The sequence below is a fragment of the Theobroma cacao genome, chromosome 9, assembly GCF_053813885.1.
Source record: "Theobroma cacao isolate CCN51 chromosome 9, ASM5381388v1, whole genome shotgun sequence".
NCBI classification, from domain to species: Eukaryota; Viridiplantae; Streptophyta; class Magnoliopsida; order Malvales; family Malvaceae; genus Theobroma; species Theobroma cacao.
Window position 1 is genome coordinate 2,143,859 of NC_142647.1, and position 17,260 is coordinate 2,161,118.

At 37.5% G+C, this 17,260-nt stretch overlaps 2 protein-coding genes and 1 pseudogene across 4 annotated transcripts; 1 reads left to right on the forward strand and 2 right to left on the reverse strand.

Moving 5' to 3' along the window:
- Positions 1 to 952: 952 nt before the first annotated feature.
- EMF1 (embryonic flower 1 (EMF1)) lies at positions 953 to 8,658 on the forward strand. 3 transcript variants are annotated; one of them, XM_018128034.2, is made up of 7 exons: positions 953 to 1,233; positions 2,197 to 2,368; positions 3,067 to 3,488; positions 3,571 to 3,684; positions 3,799 to 5,243; positions 6,205 to 7,952; positions 8,075 to 8,658. In XM_018128034.2, exons 2-6 carry the CDS (start codon positions 2,208 to 2,210, stop codon positions 7,927 to 7,929), a joined length of 3,867 nt encoding a protein of 1,288 aa, XP_017983523.2. In that variant the 5' UTR covers positions 953 to 1,233; positions 2,197 to 2,207; the 3' UTR covers positions 7,930 to 7,952; positions 8,075 to 8,658. The 3 variants fall into 3 exon arrangements, with proteins under 3 accessions (XP_017983523.2, XP_088666137.1, XP_088666136.1); XM_088810011.1 differs by having other exon boundaries at positions 8,078 to 8,658; XM_088810010.1 differs by lacking the exon at positions 953 to 1,233 and adding an exon at positions 1,323 to 1,606.
- Positions 8,659 to 11,365: 2,707 nt separating this feature from the next.
- Positions 11,366 to 13,809, reverse strand: LOC18587949 (L-gulonolactone oxidase 3-like; annotated as a pseudogene).
- Positions 13,810 to 14,428: 619 nt separating this feature from the next.
- Positions 14,429 to 17,140, reverse strand: LOC18587950 (L-gulonolactone oxidase 3-like). The gene is made up of 3 exons (XM_007012028.3): positions 16,224 to 17,140; positions 15,605 to 15,860; positions 14,429 to 15,504 (listed from the first exon to the last, which is right to left on the reverse strand). Exons 1-3 carry the CDS (start codon positions 16,899 to 16,901, stop codon positions 14,684 to 14,686), a joined length of 1,755 nt encoding a protein of 584 aa, XP_007012090.3. The 5' UTR covers positions 16,902 to 17,140; the 3' UTR covers positions 14,429 to 14,683.
- Between the last annotated feature and the right edge of the window lie 120 nt (positions 17,141 to 17,260).

Here is a 17,260-nt window from a genome sequence, read left to right on the forward strand (position 1 = left end):
TTTTTCTTCACTACCTTAAACCCCAACCTACTCAAAAGGATAAAACTTCTTCCCCTTGTTCTATTTTTATGACTTGATTTAAGTTTTCCCTATTCTACAAGTAAAGAATCTGTCATTTGGTATTGAAACATTATCTGCTTATATGTATAGATAATGAAAGAATTTATTATGAGGAGATTGTAATTTAGTTTTAAAGCATACAATGTAGGTGAAAGGTGGGGTGACATTCAAGGGTGGAATAAAAGCAAAAGAGTGCCCTCAAACGATAAATATAAAGAAAAATAAAAAGAAGAAGTGATATTTCCATAATTGGAAGCCCCCAATTCCCAACAGTATGTAATTCACACCCTCACCCTCCCCCTCCCACCTCAATTCACCAACTAGTTTACTAGGCCAGGGTTAGGGTTAGATATTTATTGAAGAAAATGGGCTAGAGCTAGGGTTACACATTACATTTATATATTACATTTCTCAGAGAAAAAAAAATCAAAATGTTAGCTTTAGGGTTTCATGTCAAACTAACTCCACGCGCTACCTTGGAGAGTTCATCATACGCTCCAATGGAAGGTTGTTAACGTGCAAAGGCATCTGTGAGACCGCATGATACGACAATGACTAATAAAATTTGATGCGGGGGTGGGGGAACAGGAGCGTGAAAACAACGCGTGGGAATACTGCTCTTCCACTGTTCGCTCTAGGGTTTTCCTTTAAGACACAACACCCATAATGGATTGTGATAAGAACCGCACCATCCTTCCACGTGGGCAAAAACCATTGGTACTTGTCCCCCCACATCGGTTTTCTCTCTCTTGACTTTCTTCTCTTACTCTCTCTCTACACATGGATGCATGGTTGAGTGTTCATGACATGGCATGGCCATGTCCTTTCTTCCTCATTTCTATTTTAAAATATATTTTTTCTTTTTTAACAGAGGATTTTAATACAACAACAAAGACCCTTCTTTCAAGGACAAAAGATAAAAACTCTTTTGCTGTCTACTTCTTTCTCTCTCTCTCTAAAAGAATCGAAAAACCTCTCCTTGTTAAAGCTAGGGTTTCTTCAAACTTCGCACTCAAATTCTAAGCAACAAGCTGCAGATCTCTTCAAAAAGATTGTATATTTTCCTTGGTCGTTCAATGTTCTTTGTTTTGATACCATTTTCTCTACTGGCCGTGAAGAATCGAGGCTGGGTTGGTTTTAGATTGTCTTAGAAGATAGCTACGTGAAATAAAGGTATGTTTTTTTCTAATCTAATTACAATTTAAAGCTCTGGGTTTTTTTCGTTGGTTTTAAATTGGTTTTGTTTTGATTAATATCAGTTTAAACTCAGCTGGAGCTTGTTTGTTTCAGTTATTTGGGGTTAGTTTACTGTGTTTATTACGTTATGTTTAGTCTTTTGTTAACATTTTGGCATCTGGGTTTTGCTTTTTGAGGTAATCTCTTCGCTTTTGTGGATATTTTGTGTTGCTTTTGATGGGTTTTCTGGTGTTAGCAATGGTTTTCACTGGTCACTGGTTTGTGAATTGGAAATGACGAAACCCTAGAAAAAATTTCATTTTATGGATTGATGTGGATTATCTTACCATCTAACTCGAAGGTTTTGGAGGTGAGTTTTAAGGTGGATTATTTCTTTGGTATAGGGGAGATTAACAAAACTATTCTGCTCGTCGCGAACTTTCTTAGTTCTTATTATCTGATAAAACCCTAACACGTTGTTTATCTTATCTGTGTTATTTCATGATTTACTTTGTATCATAAATGGATGGGTTTTGCTATGTAAGTTATTAAGATTTTATTAAAACATTAATGCAGTAACTACAAACATCTTTATGTTTGATTTCATTGGAATTAGGGTTTCCAATTTTGTTCCTTTTCAATAGTATTTACTTGTCTACTGCTATAGGTTATTATTTTATGTAATAAATCACCATATATAAGGGCTTTCCAGCTTCTCATCTGTTTTGTGTATCCGTTTTACTATGACTATGTTGTTTTCATTATGAATTTCCTAGGAATTATGAATAACCCTAACATGGTTTTTTGGTGCTGTGCTTTAAGTTCTTGTGATCTACTTGATGTCTTAGGGCTTCATGCATATCGATCACATAGCATATGGACATATTTACAATGTTACTACATGTTATTATTCTATGCACATAGGGTGTCTTACTTTTGCACATTGGTGGTGTTAATTAGTTACTCATAACATGGAGAGAACTATTGCGGTTGAGGACATTCATCAGAGCAGCAGTTCTAATATTGTTGCCAAGTCTGTGGAATCACCGATAAAGATTGACTCGATATCTATAGATCTCATTAATGCTAATGATGACATTGATACTGGGAAGTGTGAGCATTTTTCTATTCGGTAAGCCATGATCCTTATTATTCCGTCTTCTAAATTTTTTTGAACTATCTTATCCTTTCTACGTTGCCATTGTGTTTGAAAATAAGTGTCTGGTATGGTGTCTGTTTGAGTGATGGAGCTATATGAACTATGTATTTGCGAGAGATGTCTTTCTTCAGCAGAAACTTTGATAAATGAGGGTACTGCATGCATATTGGGTCACTCCCTTTTTATAAACAAATGACTTCTAAATTATTAAAATGAATTAACTTCTTTTTCCGTTGTTTATGCTTCCACACAAACTTCATCACTTGCTTGTTTGTGTGTGTACATGAGTTTTTCTTTTTCCCATTTTTATGGATACTATAATTTTGAGAATATAGGACCAGAATGTTTTGGAGCTCCTTTTTATTTAACTAGTAGCATCAGCTGAAGTATTTTATTCTTTATTAGCATAAGATCGAATGAATATGGGACTAACATAGTGGCAGATAGGACCATATCTCCAAGAAGTAGGAGAGGATACTAAATTGCTATTTTATGAAATGGCATTTAAAGAGATGCAAGTTAGATATTGAGGGGAATTTATTGCAAGATTTGATATGTATCAATGGCTTATAAGATAGCTCTCTGTGCACTAATTCTCTGACTTGCTATGTAGTACAATAATGTTCATGTTGGAAAGCCTTCTTCATAAGTTCTCTTTGTTTTAAATGCAGTGGATATGCATCTGAGATGCGTAAAAAAGACTGGAAGAAATGTTGGCCATTTGCTTTAGATGGTGGTCAGAAAATATCTGAAGAACAAAACTGTAAGCTTCCTCCTTTACTTGTTCCGAAGTTCAGATGGTGGTGTTGCCAAAGCTGTCTGCAGGAAATTGGGGCTGAAGGAAGTGTAAATGAAGAAGGAGCTGTTGCTAAAAATAGTAGCGAATTGAAGTCCTTTGGTATTTGTCCCCATGTGTCATCCCATGGTGATGCTGCAATGTGGTTATCAGATTTGCAGCAGGCTGCAAAGATTAATGCTGAATCAAGGCAACATGATGCTAATGCTTGTGTCAATGTCAAGACCAGTGACTGTCATCCTTTATTTAGTGATAAAAGTGAAAAGAAGGCTGAAATTGCTAATTTACCAATAATTGGTATATTTCTATTCCTAGCTCAATCTACTTTGATGTGATTACCACTACATTAGAGCATTAATTTTTTTGGTGCTTTTTCCAGGGCAAACAGATGTCTTAGAAAATAACATTAATAAGGAAATCCATATTTCAAATTATGCTGGAATCGAAGTTATTGCTAGCCTTATGCAACAAACACTTCATATAGATGATAAAGGTATGTCTACTATGAATAAAAGACCAGTTAAAAAAGCTTTACAGTTTTTCTGCTTTGCAACTGAATTTAGAACTGCAGTGGTTGCAATAACAATGCTTCTGATTTCTGCAACAGTGGCTTCTATGCAACCTCAAAAGCCTGATTTAAAAGATAATGAAATTGCTGGTGTCAAGCTTCCTGATTCAAAACTGAAGTGCACAGTTAAGGATGCCGCTGAAACACATCAAACAGGAAAACATGCTTCTGTCTTTGATCAGCAGATGGATTTAGTGAAAGTTTGTGGATCCTTTGGGATAACCAGTATGGTTAATAGGGTTCCTGCTGCTACCAAGACTCATAGAGCCGAACATCCTTCTTTGGAATTAGATGATTGTGATTATGCATCATCTGAAAGTGCCGAGGTATTGCTTGGAACTACATCTGGCAGCTTGCATCGTAGAAAAAACCGTAAGGTGCGCCTGCTGACTGAATTGTTGGGTAAAAATGGTGATGAAAAAACTGATTTCACAAGTACAGAAGATTCTCCTTCCAATGCCATTCCTGATGCATCTATTGCTGTAGACTCAATATCTGCTCCCCAAGGTCAGGTCAGTTTGCAAGGAAATGTTACAAGCAGTTTGGGTCATAGTAGGAAAAGAAAGTTGCCTCAGGATGAAGAATGGAGACCTGCAGAAATGAGCTCTCCCAATAACGGGCACAAAAACCTTAGGACCTTCAACAGAGGCGCTGAAACTGCCAATGGAATTGCTAGTTCTGATTCTGAAGGTACAGTTAATGGAAGTGGCTCACAAACTGGTGCAAAGAGCCATTTGGTTAACCTTAAAGTTGATAGAAGTCCTATTTTAGGAAAGAAGAAAAATAAAATGACCCAGAATTTTGATGAATGTTTGTCTTTGAGTCTGTCTCAAGAAAATCTGCAGAAAGAAAGACAGAAAAAGACTGGAGATGCCAGTAAGAGCAATGCAACTGATATTGTTCTGTACAAATCAAATGCTGTATCTACAGGCAGTGGGTTGGATCCCTTCCCTGAATCTGCCCAAAAGGCAGAGAAAAAATCTAGTTTATCGAAGAAAAAGATCAAGATGCATCAAGATCATGATGGGCATGCTTCTCCGATTCCTTGGAACCATGGCATGTTCAGAGAAGGTCTGACTTCAAGGAAAGATGTCGAAATAAAACAAATTGGGTCCATTGCTGTTCCACTGAAAGTAAACCAAGATGCATCAGCTGAAGAAGGATTTCATTATTCTCTTAATAATTGCTTGCCTGCTAAAAGATATGATGGAAAATATATTGCTCCAATCAGAGATGGGCTACCATCTTTATTACCTTGGCAAGGGGGTGTTCTCAGAGAAGATGAGATTGGGAGGAAAGATCCAAAGCTGGACTATGTTGGAGACTCTAGTTTCCCATCTAAATCTGAACTAGATGCCTATCTTTGGAAGGAACATGTTGACCTCAATAGTAACCGAACTATGTACAGAATTCCATTCCTGAATGAGAAGCAAAAGCACAGCTCTCATGCTGAAGTTAGGAGTTGTTCACTGATTCAGCAAATGGTATGAGCTTTTCTTTTGTTACTCCAGTTATCGAACTAGCACTCAAAAAGAAAAAAAGAATGCACAAGATTTGTGGCAGGACAAATTTTGTGATCTTTTCCCCAAATTTTGGTTTTCTGCCTCTGTAGATAAGATGTTTTTACAGTCAGTTTAGGTATACATGAATTATTCAAGTTATGATTAACGTTCAGAGTAAAATTTCTGGAACATTCAGATTAAATGGTTCTGGCTTTTGAGCCACAAACATTCCCTTTTCCACTATCACTTATAAATCTTTAGTTTTTAACAATTGAATCAGAAGGTAAGCTGTTATATCTAACACAGTTAAGACACTATTGCCTTGATGCTGGGATTCTGTAGGACATATAAGAATCACTAAAAAAGTATATATATCTTCTTCTTCTTCTTCTTTTTCCTTTGGAGAAAACAGGTTGACATAATTGAGAACTCTGCTATGACTTTCATACTTATTTCTATGGAAAAGTGAAGCCATTGTCTTTTGCTTATTCCAGCCTTGAGTGTTCCACTAGATAGTATCTGCAAAGATTAAGTATCAAATCTTTCCCTATCTTGGTTAGACGTTGGAACAACTTCTGCTTCCATAAACCAAAATATAAATTTCTCTTGGAACATTTTTAGACACTTTTGACCATTGTGGTTCTGATATAAGTTCATGCCATCTTATATCTGCAAACTTAGATACTAGCATTCTCATTCATCATTTTGAAAATGGCATATACATGTAGCATTAATTAGCATAATCAATCATGTGAATTTCATTGTTGTGAGTGGGTTAAACATTTTCCTGAAAACATAATTGACCTTTATGGCAGATGTTTCCCTCTGTTTCCTGAGTAATTAGGATTAATTCAGCTAGTCAATGCATCTTTTTTTTTTTCATTTTTTTATTTCTGTGAAATTAAGAGGAGATTTTTTTCCCTTTTATCTGTTCCTTTTGCAGGATTACAGTGGTACAAGAAACAACGGCAAAACAGTGGAGCTTCAGGAGCATTCAGCAGCTGCTAGGAAACAGTATGATCAACGAGCTGAAATGTCATCTGAGCAAGGAGCTTTAGATGACATCCCAATGGAAATCGTTGAACTCATGGCAAAGAATCAGTTTGAGAGGTGTCGTCCTGATACTGAAATTGATAATCAGCTATCAGAAACAACCAATAACACCAGAAATGATCAGAGGGTGGATCTTAATAAAGTGTTTGGAAATGAAAAAATGAGCCTGTTTCATGAGACCACTCAAAAACCAAAACCTCGAGTTAAAAATGGAAGAATTGGCAAAATTTTAAGAGGTGATAATGTGGGATCCAGCAGACAAAAATCAGTTGATTATTTCTCTCATATGGACCGAAACCAGTACAATATGAGCCAAATGGAACAAAGTTATTCCCCTGCAGGCTTTAGGCCTTTTCCTCTGTGTGGAGAGAAGCCATTGAATGGAATCCAATTTTCTGCCACCAATTCCAGCAGGCAAAACAGTGCTCAAAATTGCCAGTGGATTGGGAACATGGTTGGGCAGAGGTCCTCCCACGCTAGCATGCAGACATTGGGAGTTTGTAACACATGCCAGAGTGCTCCACAGCAGAATAAAGAAGTAGCTCATTTATGGCCATCTGTGATAACAAATAGCATGCCCTATCTATACGGCATCCCTCAGAAGTGTGCAAATCAGGTGGCAAATGTAGATGTGCTTTCACATTGCCCTGGCAGTCTGCATAAGGGAAATATAAATGGAAATGATGATCGGAACTTCTTAAATCTGGCTTCAAACTTTGAAAAGCATAGTAGGAAGTTTGATCCTGAAGCCCTTAGAAGGACTCATGCAGATTACCCATTTGCTTGCAAACATAATGGGATGGGGTCATTAGATCTGTATTCTAATGAAACCATACCAGCCATGCATTTACTTAGCCTTATGGATGCACGGTTAACGTCAGGTGCACCAGTTGATGTGGATGGAAACCAAAGATGCGTTAAGAAAACGTCCTTTCTTCATGGTCATCACTCTAAAGAGTTTGCAGGCCTGCCGTCTGGGGGACATAGGACCAATTCAATGAAACATCCATCGTATGATTGTAATGGTAAAAACCACCAGCCTGAGAGTTTCTGTGAATGTATGTCAGTCACTCCAACGGTCGGTCCTTCTACTTCATTCCAACATGACAGAAGGTTCAAGAAGGCAACAGATTTTACAGGTCAATTTTCACTGAAGTCTAGAGAGAAAGAGAAGAAAAAATGCTCAGACTCACAACGACAGAACAGAAACCGCCAATCACAAAAGCCCGCATCTTTAAGTAGTGGCTTGAACATAACTTGTGGATCTATTCCTGTACATAGTATGCCAAAAATGGTGCATGACACTTCAGATTTTATGATGCTTCCTGTACAGTTTCATGCAATGGAGAGTGCAACAAAACACAAACAGGAGGCTCATACTATGAGTGCCACTCTTTTCCATCCCAAAAGTGGTTCAGAGAATGAAATCTGCAGCATTAACAGAAACCCTGCTGATTTTACTGTGCCTGAAGCAGGAAACATGTACATGATTGGAGGTGAAGACCTGAAATTTGGAAGGGAAGCTCCCTCATCTGGCTTAATAAAATTGATTGGGCACAAGCGTCAGAGGAAGCTTACTGGTAGAAAAGAGCAATCACGAAATCGAACCTCGTGAAACTGTTATCGTTATATATGCTGGTAGCATCTCAGAACCTCTTTCATTATCATTATGGATTCAAATTAATCTCTTCCAAACACCCAGTTATTGCACTTCCTTTTCTTGAGTTCTTCAATCAGTGTTTGACTTGTTTAATTTTCAGCAGGCAAAATCTGAAGCACCTTCCTTGCTGCTGCAAAAAAAGAAAAGCTTAAAAGCTTTATGAAGTGTCAGACATCAAACCAGTCACACAAGTTGATTTTTCATTCTCGAACTAATATTGTTCTATTTGCGCCGGCATTTTTCCATTTCCAAGAGAACATGAAAAACATTGCTAGGTGCAAGGTAAGGCCTGTAAATATTTGCTTATGCCTCGATCCTGCACCACCACCCTTATGTACCAACTGAACTTATTCGATGTTGTATGCCAGTGTTCTGCTGGACAAGGGTTTGTAAATTCTAAATACTGCCCTTTAATACTCAGAAGGGCTTGTGTGTTAGTTAAATAATTTGGTCTATGCTCCATCCCTGAGCAGCTAGTGGGATTGGAAACAGAGAACACCAATTAATTACATATGATCTGAAGCATGAATCTGAAGAGCACCAGAGGAATATCAGTACTGTTAGTAATTATTCAGTTGTAATTTATAGCTCTAAGATTTGAAAATAGAGAGATAGAGATGGTAACTTTGAATCCTATTGGGATACTTACCAAGTTACTGAAAGCAGAAATTTCCTTTCCTGTTGTATTAGTTTTGTTGGTTTTATTCTTTTCAGTTGTTTTTCCCTGTTGATAACTAAACTGGAGAAGTTAAACTTTCATGGACATTCAGAGGGATGTATGCTAGAGTGCATGTCTAACATGATTCTTGTTTTGATAACCAATGGACAAAAGCTTTAAGATTTAACTAGAGGCAAAATCCTGAAGATTATCAAAGTAAAAAGGGAATAATTCAAAAATGGTGGAGTATCCCTTTAGCGTGAGAAGTGGCCAATTAAAAGCCCTAAACTGGCACTCTATCATTCTTTATCATCACTTCAAACAGTGATTGAGACAAGTCTCATAATAATCTGTATCTATACACTATACAATCTACAAAAATGAGCTACAGGTCTTATCTTGGCGACACACCTGGCCTGAAGATGGGGTTAGAAGTGTAAGGGGTGGATAGGACATTTCATTGGTGGATTTATATTTTACGATTATGATACCTTAACTATACCAGAATGCAGAAGCCAAAAACCAGAACTTAATCCTCAGTCTCTTGGCTTAAACTAAGCCTGCTTCATCCCTTAGTTACCATTTGAAAGTATTATGAATCAATTACTGTAACAGCATTGAATGAGGAAGATACCTTTCCCTGCCAATTGCTCTAATATGTTCTAAGTTAACCAAGTTTAGCCAGCAATTAACTAGCTAAAATAATGGTTGGGGTGAAGATTAACAAAAAAGGAGGGTACCAGTACATCTAGTTGTCCAAATGAGCTAAAAATATCAGATAAAGTTAAGTAGTATTTGAGACAACCGATATATGTCAGTATATATTCATATTCATTTTTCATGGTTCATGGACATCAAATCAGCTTATATGCCGCTATGGAGAATGACACGTACTAGTGGGGCTTTGCCTCTCCTTTTGAACTTATCATCAGATCAACTTTATCATGCGTTCCACTGTTACTATATGTATTTGATTGCCCCTTAAATATAGGCTTTGATTAAGTGGAGTAGTATGTACAAATACGTGGGGCGCAGTTGGCCAAGACATTATTGTTATCCTTACTGCCTGGCTCTCTCTCTCTCTCTCTCTCTCTCTCTCTCTCTCTATATATATATATATATATATATATATGTATATATATGTATGTATATATATATATATATGTATGTATGTATTCTGCTGTGAAAACAACACCCAAAAAGTCGAAATGACTAATAATTCAGCTCACCCATGTCCTCATCAGGCTCATTCGTTCAACACTGCATGAAACTTTTGAGCCTTGCTTGAAGTCAAATGGGCAGGCCTATGTAACCTATACCCATAGCTACAAAGCAGAAATAACTCCTTAGCAGCCACGTCATGAACCCTATCTACGCCATCACTTTTCCTTTTCTGGAGCAGATTTCATCAGCCATTAAGGTCGCAAAGCAAAATGTTGAAAAAACTCAACTGTAGTTGTACATACTACTACTCCATAGCTTGAGGTTTCCTGAGGATCATCACGCGCGCGCCTCTTTCATGCAAAATTCCCACCGAATTGCCACTAGTCTAGCCTTCTGCCCTTGTAGCTGTAAATGCATACAATATCAATATATATGTATATATACATATATTATTACGTCACTAGTCAGCAGCTCAGTGCTTCATGAACGCTGGCCTAGCTAGCTAGGTTTAAAAGGCATATCGCTGGTGAGTCAGGTCGCGAAAAAGTAAGCTGGAGGAAGTTGTTGAAGAATGCAGGGACGACAGAGCTAGCTCTTGTTGCTGTAAGGAATGACCCTTTGATTGGAGTACATATAACTGGTGGCCGTTTCTGCATGAGCTCCCTATATCTAGTCAGCTGGCTCTTGATTCTCCTGCAGATTTCCTCATAAACTGACAAATAAAACAATGAACGGCTGATGATTCCCTTTTGAAAGTGTAAAAGAACAAAGATGTGAACAGAAATTGCATGGAAATAGCAATGCAAAATGTATAGTTTTTTCTTTTAAGCCTTAATTAGGGGGATTCTAGAGTAGTAATTTTCTCCTTTGGTTAATTTATTTCTTTAATCACAAGCCTAGGAGTAGACCTAATTAAGATTTCCTTGACTATATAATTAATTAAGTTCTCACATTACTTCGTGCAGATTAATTACTTGATTATACAGTGATCAATGAGTTAATCCAATCTATCTTGCCACCCATGTTTCCAATTTATCCTAGTTTTGGCTTAATTACCTTGACCATTAGTACTAAATTATTTTTGTTACGTATACATATATTTTTTATCCAAATCTATATATATGTTTGTTTATTTATTTAAATTGAATTTCATTATGAATCGAATTTGAATGTGGTCATTAAAAATATATTAAAGAGAAATTATAATAATTCTCATACTATGAACTTTTGTTAATATATCATCATCTCACTATACTAAATTTAAGATTGTCAAATAATATTATGATCAATTTATTATTTGAGGTCGAAAAGTTGAAATATCAAAATTATTACATTAAGCTAAGAAACAATCATGGATTAGGTAAGATTTGGAACAAATTACTTGGATACTATATATTATGGCATATTTCTGATAATTATGTGCTATAATAATTAACATCTTTGCCCAACCAACATCTTAAGAAAATTAGTGCAAATTAAGAACCGATGACCTTCAATTTAATTAAGGTTCAAAATGATCACCGTTGTCACTTCGGAATTAGATAACACAACAGGTTTATTACATTGTTATTACAGTACCACGGAGGATGGTGAATATCTACCTACTCTTGCTTCATTGTAAACAAGACCTGTCTTGCAAAAGTACCCTTTGCTTGGACCGCAATGTCTGTCTTCGGAGCATACGCACAGCCCTTTCTAGGGCACATCCATCCTGACCATTTGCTGGAGAACATGTTTTGTGGGTCCAATTGCTTCTTTGCTGCAAGGAACTTGTTATAGTTTGGATACTTACTTTGCACATTGAAGAATGCCAGGTTCCTATTCTTGGCCCGGTGTGGCCTAGCCCCATCCTTAAAGAATCTTGGTTTAACCTTGGAGTAGAAGCATCATCAGCACGATGACAGTCGATATCAGCAACAACGGAGTCCTTGTGGATTGACCTAGATATGGCTTTGAAGCCTTGATGTAACGTATCAGAAACCCAAAGTACATATCAACCCCACAAAAGTTTTCTGGCTTTAGATCCGTTAATCTTTGCACGTCTCGGGTGAATACAAGACTCCGTTATTCCTTGGGTCCCAAATACATTAACTATCAGCTGTGGATAAATATAAACAAGAACCAGATGTCTGCATCTCTCCTTGGCGAACGGCAACTGGGAATCCTATGAAATTCAGGCCATTGCTCTTCAATCCATTGGCAACCAGTTTCTTGCGCCTCCACACTAGCTAGTTACTGCCAACGAACATTTTCCACTGACGTTTTTGGCACTCTCGAACGATTTTTCTGCAAAGTTTTCACATATTTAAATCTATGCATTAATATATGACTTAACTTGCAGGAGATCAGTTTCATGTGATGGTTAATTACCTGTTGCTCTGACCGATAGGGAGAACAAGATAGAACTTGGTTGGATATCAATAGAGTCATTTAATCCATCCCCAGGTGTATCCATGGAAACTGTGCTGTCATATCTATACGCAGCTGCATGTCTTGATGGATACCAAATAATGTCTGCAAATTCATATTTCTTAGCATGTTGTATGAATTCATTTTCAATGAGAGCATCGCTTGTGCCATTAGTTATATGTTATGCTCTAGAGACAATTTCACCTACTATTATTTATTCGGGCAATTATAAATCTACTTCATTAGACAAATAGGAAAATGTATATCTAAGCTCACTCAAAAGTTTGATTGCTTTTCTTCTATGTTTCCTTTAGTTCCAACTTCCAAGTTCTCAACAAATTTAAGGCTGACTGGAAGTTTTCCTAGAAAAGATTCCAACTAAAGTTAAGATTGCACTTGCATCTACCTGCTATGCTATAAGCCAGGAATATCCTAAACAATAATATAGCAGCAAGTCAAAGAAATAAAGAATACTACGAGAATAGACAACTACCCCAAAAGTCCCAATGAAACTTTTGCTGTATTAAGAAGTTGACCTTGAGGTCCAATTTGGATTATTTTTCCATAATCTTCTGATTCAGTAGTAGGAACAATAAGGCTAATTCCAATGACATGATCATGAATAGCTCCTGCGTTCCCCCACCATGACCTCCCATGCTCCCCGGTGCGTATCAGCCCGGCAACGTTCATCCCTTCCTATATAAGGCGCAGCCACTAGACTTAACCCAGCTTCTTCGACCTTGTCAATCAGTTCTCGTATAGCGCTACTCCAGCATCTACAGTCACAGACAAATTGGACCAGTGAATTTCGATGTTTGAATCATATTTTGCTGTAGTTATCAGCAATGAATTTCCGGACTTTGCTGTACTTAGGGTCACACGCTCCCAAGAAGGCGCAGCGGCTAGACTTAGCCCGGCTTCTTCAACTTCATCGATCCGTTCTTCTAGCACTACTCCAGCATCTACTGAAACAGCCAGCCAAACTGGCTGAGTCAATATTGATGCTCGAATCATATTTTGCTGGACGGATCGACAATGAATTTCCGGAATGTGTTGAAGGGCAGGCTAGTTTCGGAATGGAATGAGAAAATTTGCTCACTAGGTACGTTCACCTTGAGCAAAGCTAAGCAAAGCAAAGCTCTTCTTCTGTTGTTGGATATATAACGTTTGTAACGTAGCAGTACCCTTTCGATCTCCCCATGTACCACCGTAGGCGTTGTAGAGGGTGCAGACTGTTCCGTTGCAGCGGTGGAAAGGCCTGGATAGTTTGCAGGGTTGAGCCCCACACAAGCAGTTGCCCAACACCAAATCTAACACATGGAACCTGTTTTCTGTTTCTTAGTTTCGGGTGGGCCATGTGTTCTGTTTTTGTATTTGCAGCAAAAAGTTTTTCTCCTAGCTTTTGCAGTATTGCTGCTAGATAAGCTTAGCACTTAGCTTTGAAGGTTGAGCTTTCTTCCATCTTGGGTTGCTGAATAACTTGTTTTTGGCTGAGCAACAGAGAAGTGGTATTTGAGAGGGTTGTTCACACCTTTTAGGTTAAGGAAGACGAGTGTGAGCCTCTTCGGAGGCGTTACAATGTGGTATAGAGAGCCATTTCTCATGGTACACCTAGATTTTATTAATCCACCACTTAAGTGATTCGTATTTTTAATATAATTAAATTATTTTGTTTTTAAAATTAATATATATATATATATAGAAGATATAACATATTTCCTGAAAATTAAAGATAGCGATGGTGATAACAGCAACCAGCAAATAGCTTCAAGAGAAAGATTAGGCCAGCCTGGCTGACAGAACATAAGGCTTCTTTTGCATTTTGATTCCATATATATATATATATATATATATATGTATATATATATATATATATATATATATGTATATATATATATATATATATATGTATATATATACAACCAATCATAAGACATTATGAATATAATTTATTTTTATCGACAAGTACACATAAAATATAAATATATATATATATATATATGTATATGCGTATTTATTTATTATAGAAAAATTTATGATCAATAATAGTATATTATCAAGCGGTCATAAGTGAAAAATATATAATTTTCACGATATGAATATTCTATTTATAAAATATGAAAAAAAAATCATGAAAGATATCATTTTAAGAATTTAAAAAAGTTTTTTTTTATTCTTTTAAACCAGCTCATCTAAGTAATTGGATGACACAAAATAAGGGTGATTATGTTTATGGAGAAGTCCTTATTATTAAATAAACAATTTGAAGTATTTTTTAAATACAGAATTGGTTCCAATAGGCCAAAACTGTAAAGGACGGTGAAAGCACGAATGTTGCAATAATTCCAGGACTTGGAGGCCACAACTCCTGTTTTCCATTCACAAGCACAGATCCTTTTGCTTTGCAATTCAAATTAATTAATGAATTAATTAAGAATTGTTTCTTAATTTAAGAAAACAAAAGAATCTGCTGGAAAACTAAATCAGCGTGGAGGATGGTGGATATCTGCATACTCTTGCTTCAGTGTAAACAAGACCTGGCTTGCAAAAGTACCCTTTGCTTGGACTGCAATGTCTGTCTTCCGAGCATATGCACAGCCCTTCCAAGGCACATCCATCACTTTTAACAGCTTCTTTTCCGAATAATATCTGGTCCGACCATTCGCTGGAGAACATGTTCTGTGGGTCTAATTGCTTCTTTGCTGCAAGGAACTTATTGTAGTTTGGGTACTTAGTTTGCACATTCAAGAATGCCAGGTTCCTATTCTTGGCCCAGTGTGGCCGAGCCCCATATTTGAGGAAGGCTATCTGCTCAACTTCTTCAATTACATCTTGGTTTAACCTCGGAGTGGAAGCATCATCTGCACGATAATAGTTGAAATCAACAACTATGGAGTCCTCGGATTGACCTAGATACGCCTTTGAAGCCTTGATGTAACGAATCAGAAACCCGTTATAGAGATCAACCCCACAAAATTTTTCTGGCTTTAGGTCCCTTAATCTTTTAACATCTCGGATGAATTCTCCGAACTTTGAAACACTAAATATTGCAGTTGACTCGTAAAAGAAAAGCCCTTTATATCTTGGATCCCAAGCACATGAGCTATCGATTCTCGTGATAGGTGAATACAAACAAGAACCAGATGCTTGCATTTTTCCTTGGCGGCCCACAACTGGGTAGCCTGTGAAAATCAGGCCATTGTTCTTCAATCCATTGGCAATCAGTTTCTTGTACCCCAAAGTAATGGCTGCCAGCGTGCATTTCCCATTGACGTTTTTGGCACTCTCGAATGCCTTTTCTGCAATATTTCCACATAATTGAAACCAAGGCATTAATATCTATTTTTCACTTCCTAGCGAAAGGTGCGTGTGAAATACTAGTGACAAGTGAAGCTTTACCTGCTGCTCTGACTGATTCGGAGGCCAAAATTTCATTGTCTTGAAAACCAAGGAAGTCGTTAATTCCATCGCCAGAGGCGTCCATGGAAACTCTGCTGTCATATCTATACGCAGCTGTATGTTTTGATGGGTACCAAGTGATGTCTCCAAATTCATATTTCTTTCCATGTTCGATGAATTCACTTTCAATTAAAGAATCGTCTGTGTAGTTAAATGTAATGATTCTCTTGAATCCTGTCTCTAGAGAGAACTTCACCTATCGTTCATTTAGACAACGGATATGAAAAGCAGCAATGCGAAAGAAAATTAAGGGCATAACATAATACAGACAAATGCAATTAAGGCAGTCCCTATTATCAGTTTCTTTGTACTTTTCCTAGAAAGCAGTTAGCTATATCTCCTCTATTGAGTTTCCAAAGAAAATCTTTAAAGATTTTTACATTCTATTGGATTTTTTTGATTTCTTCCGCGTGCATTGATTTGGTTAGACAAGATTCCAGCCATCTGCCAAACTCTAACGTACACCTTTTCTGAAGATTGTTGGCACCAGCTTTAATATAATCCAAGATCCTAATCAATGATTAGCACAGCAAGTCAAAGAAAGAACAGAAATACTGACCTTGGAGATGACCCCCAGAACTCCTAATGATACTTTTGCTGCATTAAGAAGTTGATCTTGAGCTCCAATTTGGATTACTTTTGCATACCCTTCTGATTCACTAGCAGGAACTATAAGGCTGAGGCCAATGACATGATCGTGAACAGCTCCTCCTTTACCCCACCATGAGCTCCCATGCGCCCCGGTGCTTATCAGCCCGGCAACGCTCACGCCCTCCCAGTACGGCGCAGCCACTAGACTTAGCCCGGCTTCTTCAACCTTATCAATCAGCTCTCGTAGGGCCACTCCTGCATCGGCTGTCACAGCGAAATTGGCCGAGTCAATTTCGATGTTCGAATCATATTTTGCTGTACTTATCAACAACGAATCATCAGACCGCGAGGAAGGGCAGGCTAGTTTTGGGATGGTGTGTGAAAATTTGCTGACTACTTTCGCCTTGAACTTGTTCTTATTGGCATAGGCCACGGCCAAGCGAAGCTCTTCTTCTGTTGTTGGGTATGCAACAGTTTTGAAGTGGCAGTCCTTCCGATCTCCCCATGCACCATAGGAATTGTAGAGGGTGCAGACTGTTCCGTTGCATTGAACCGGATCCCGTGGTGGAATGGCCCGGATGTTTTGCAAGGTTGAACCCCATACAACCAGGTGCAGAACACCTAGGAGCCACCGAAAAGAATACATCTAGCTAGTCCCTGGATAATTCTAGCAGTATTTGCAGATTTGAACTGTGACAGGGAGAATATCAATTCGGTAAAGAGAATGTACTAGTAGAGGAAGGTGGACAGAACAGAAGGCAATGCTTAGAACAAAAAATGAGATTAAAAAAAAAAAGAAGGGTACTTGCATTGAAAACCAAGATAGAATTTGGAAGGGTAAAGAGAATAAAATAATATACAGAGATGGATGCTTTGTTATGGACTTTTTTATGAAATCATCTTCTTTTCATGATGGTGAGGGTATAAAGAACCCAAAACGTTTTGAACACTTTCATTCCACTTTTAAGTAGGGTCAATTCTAATGTTAAAGGGATCATTAATCTC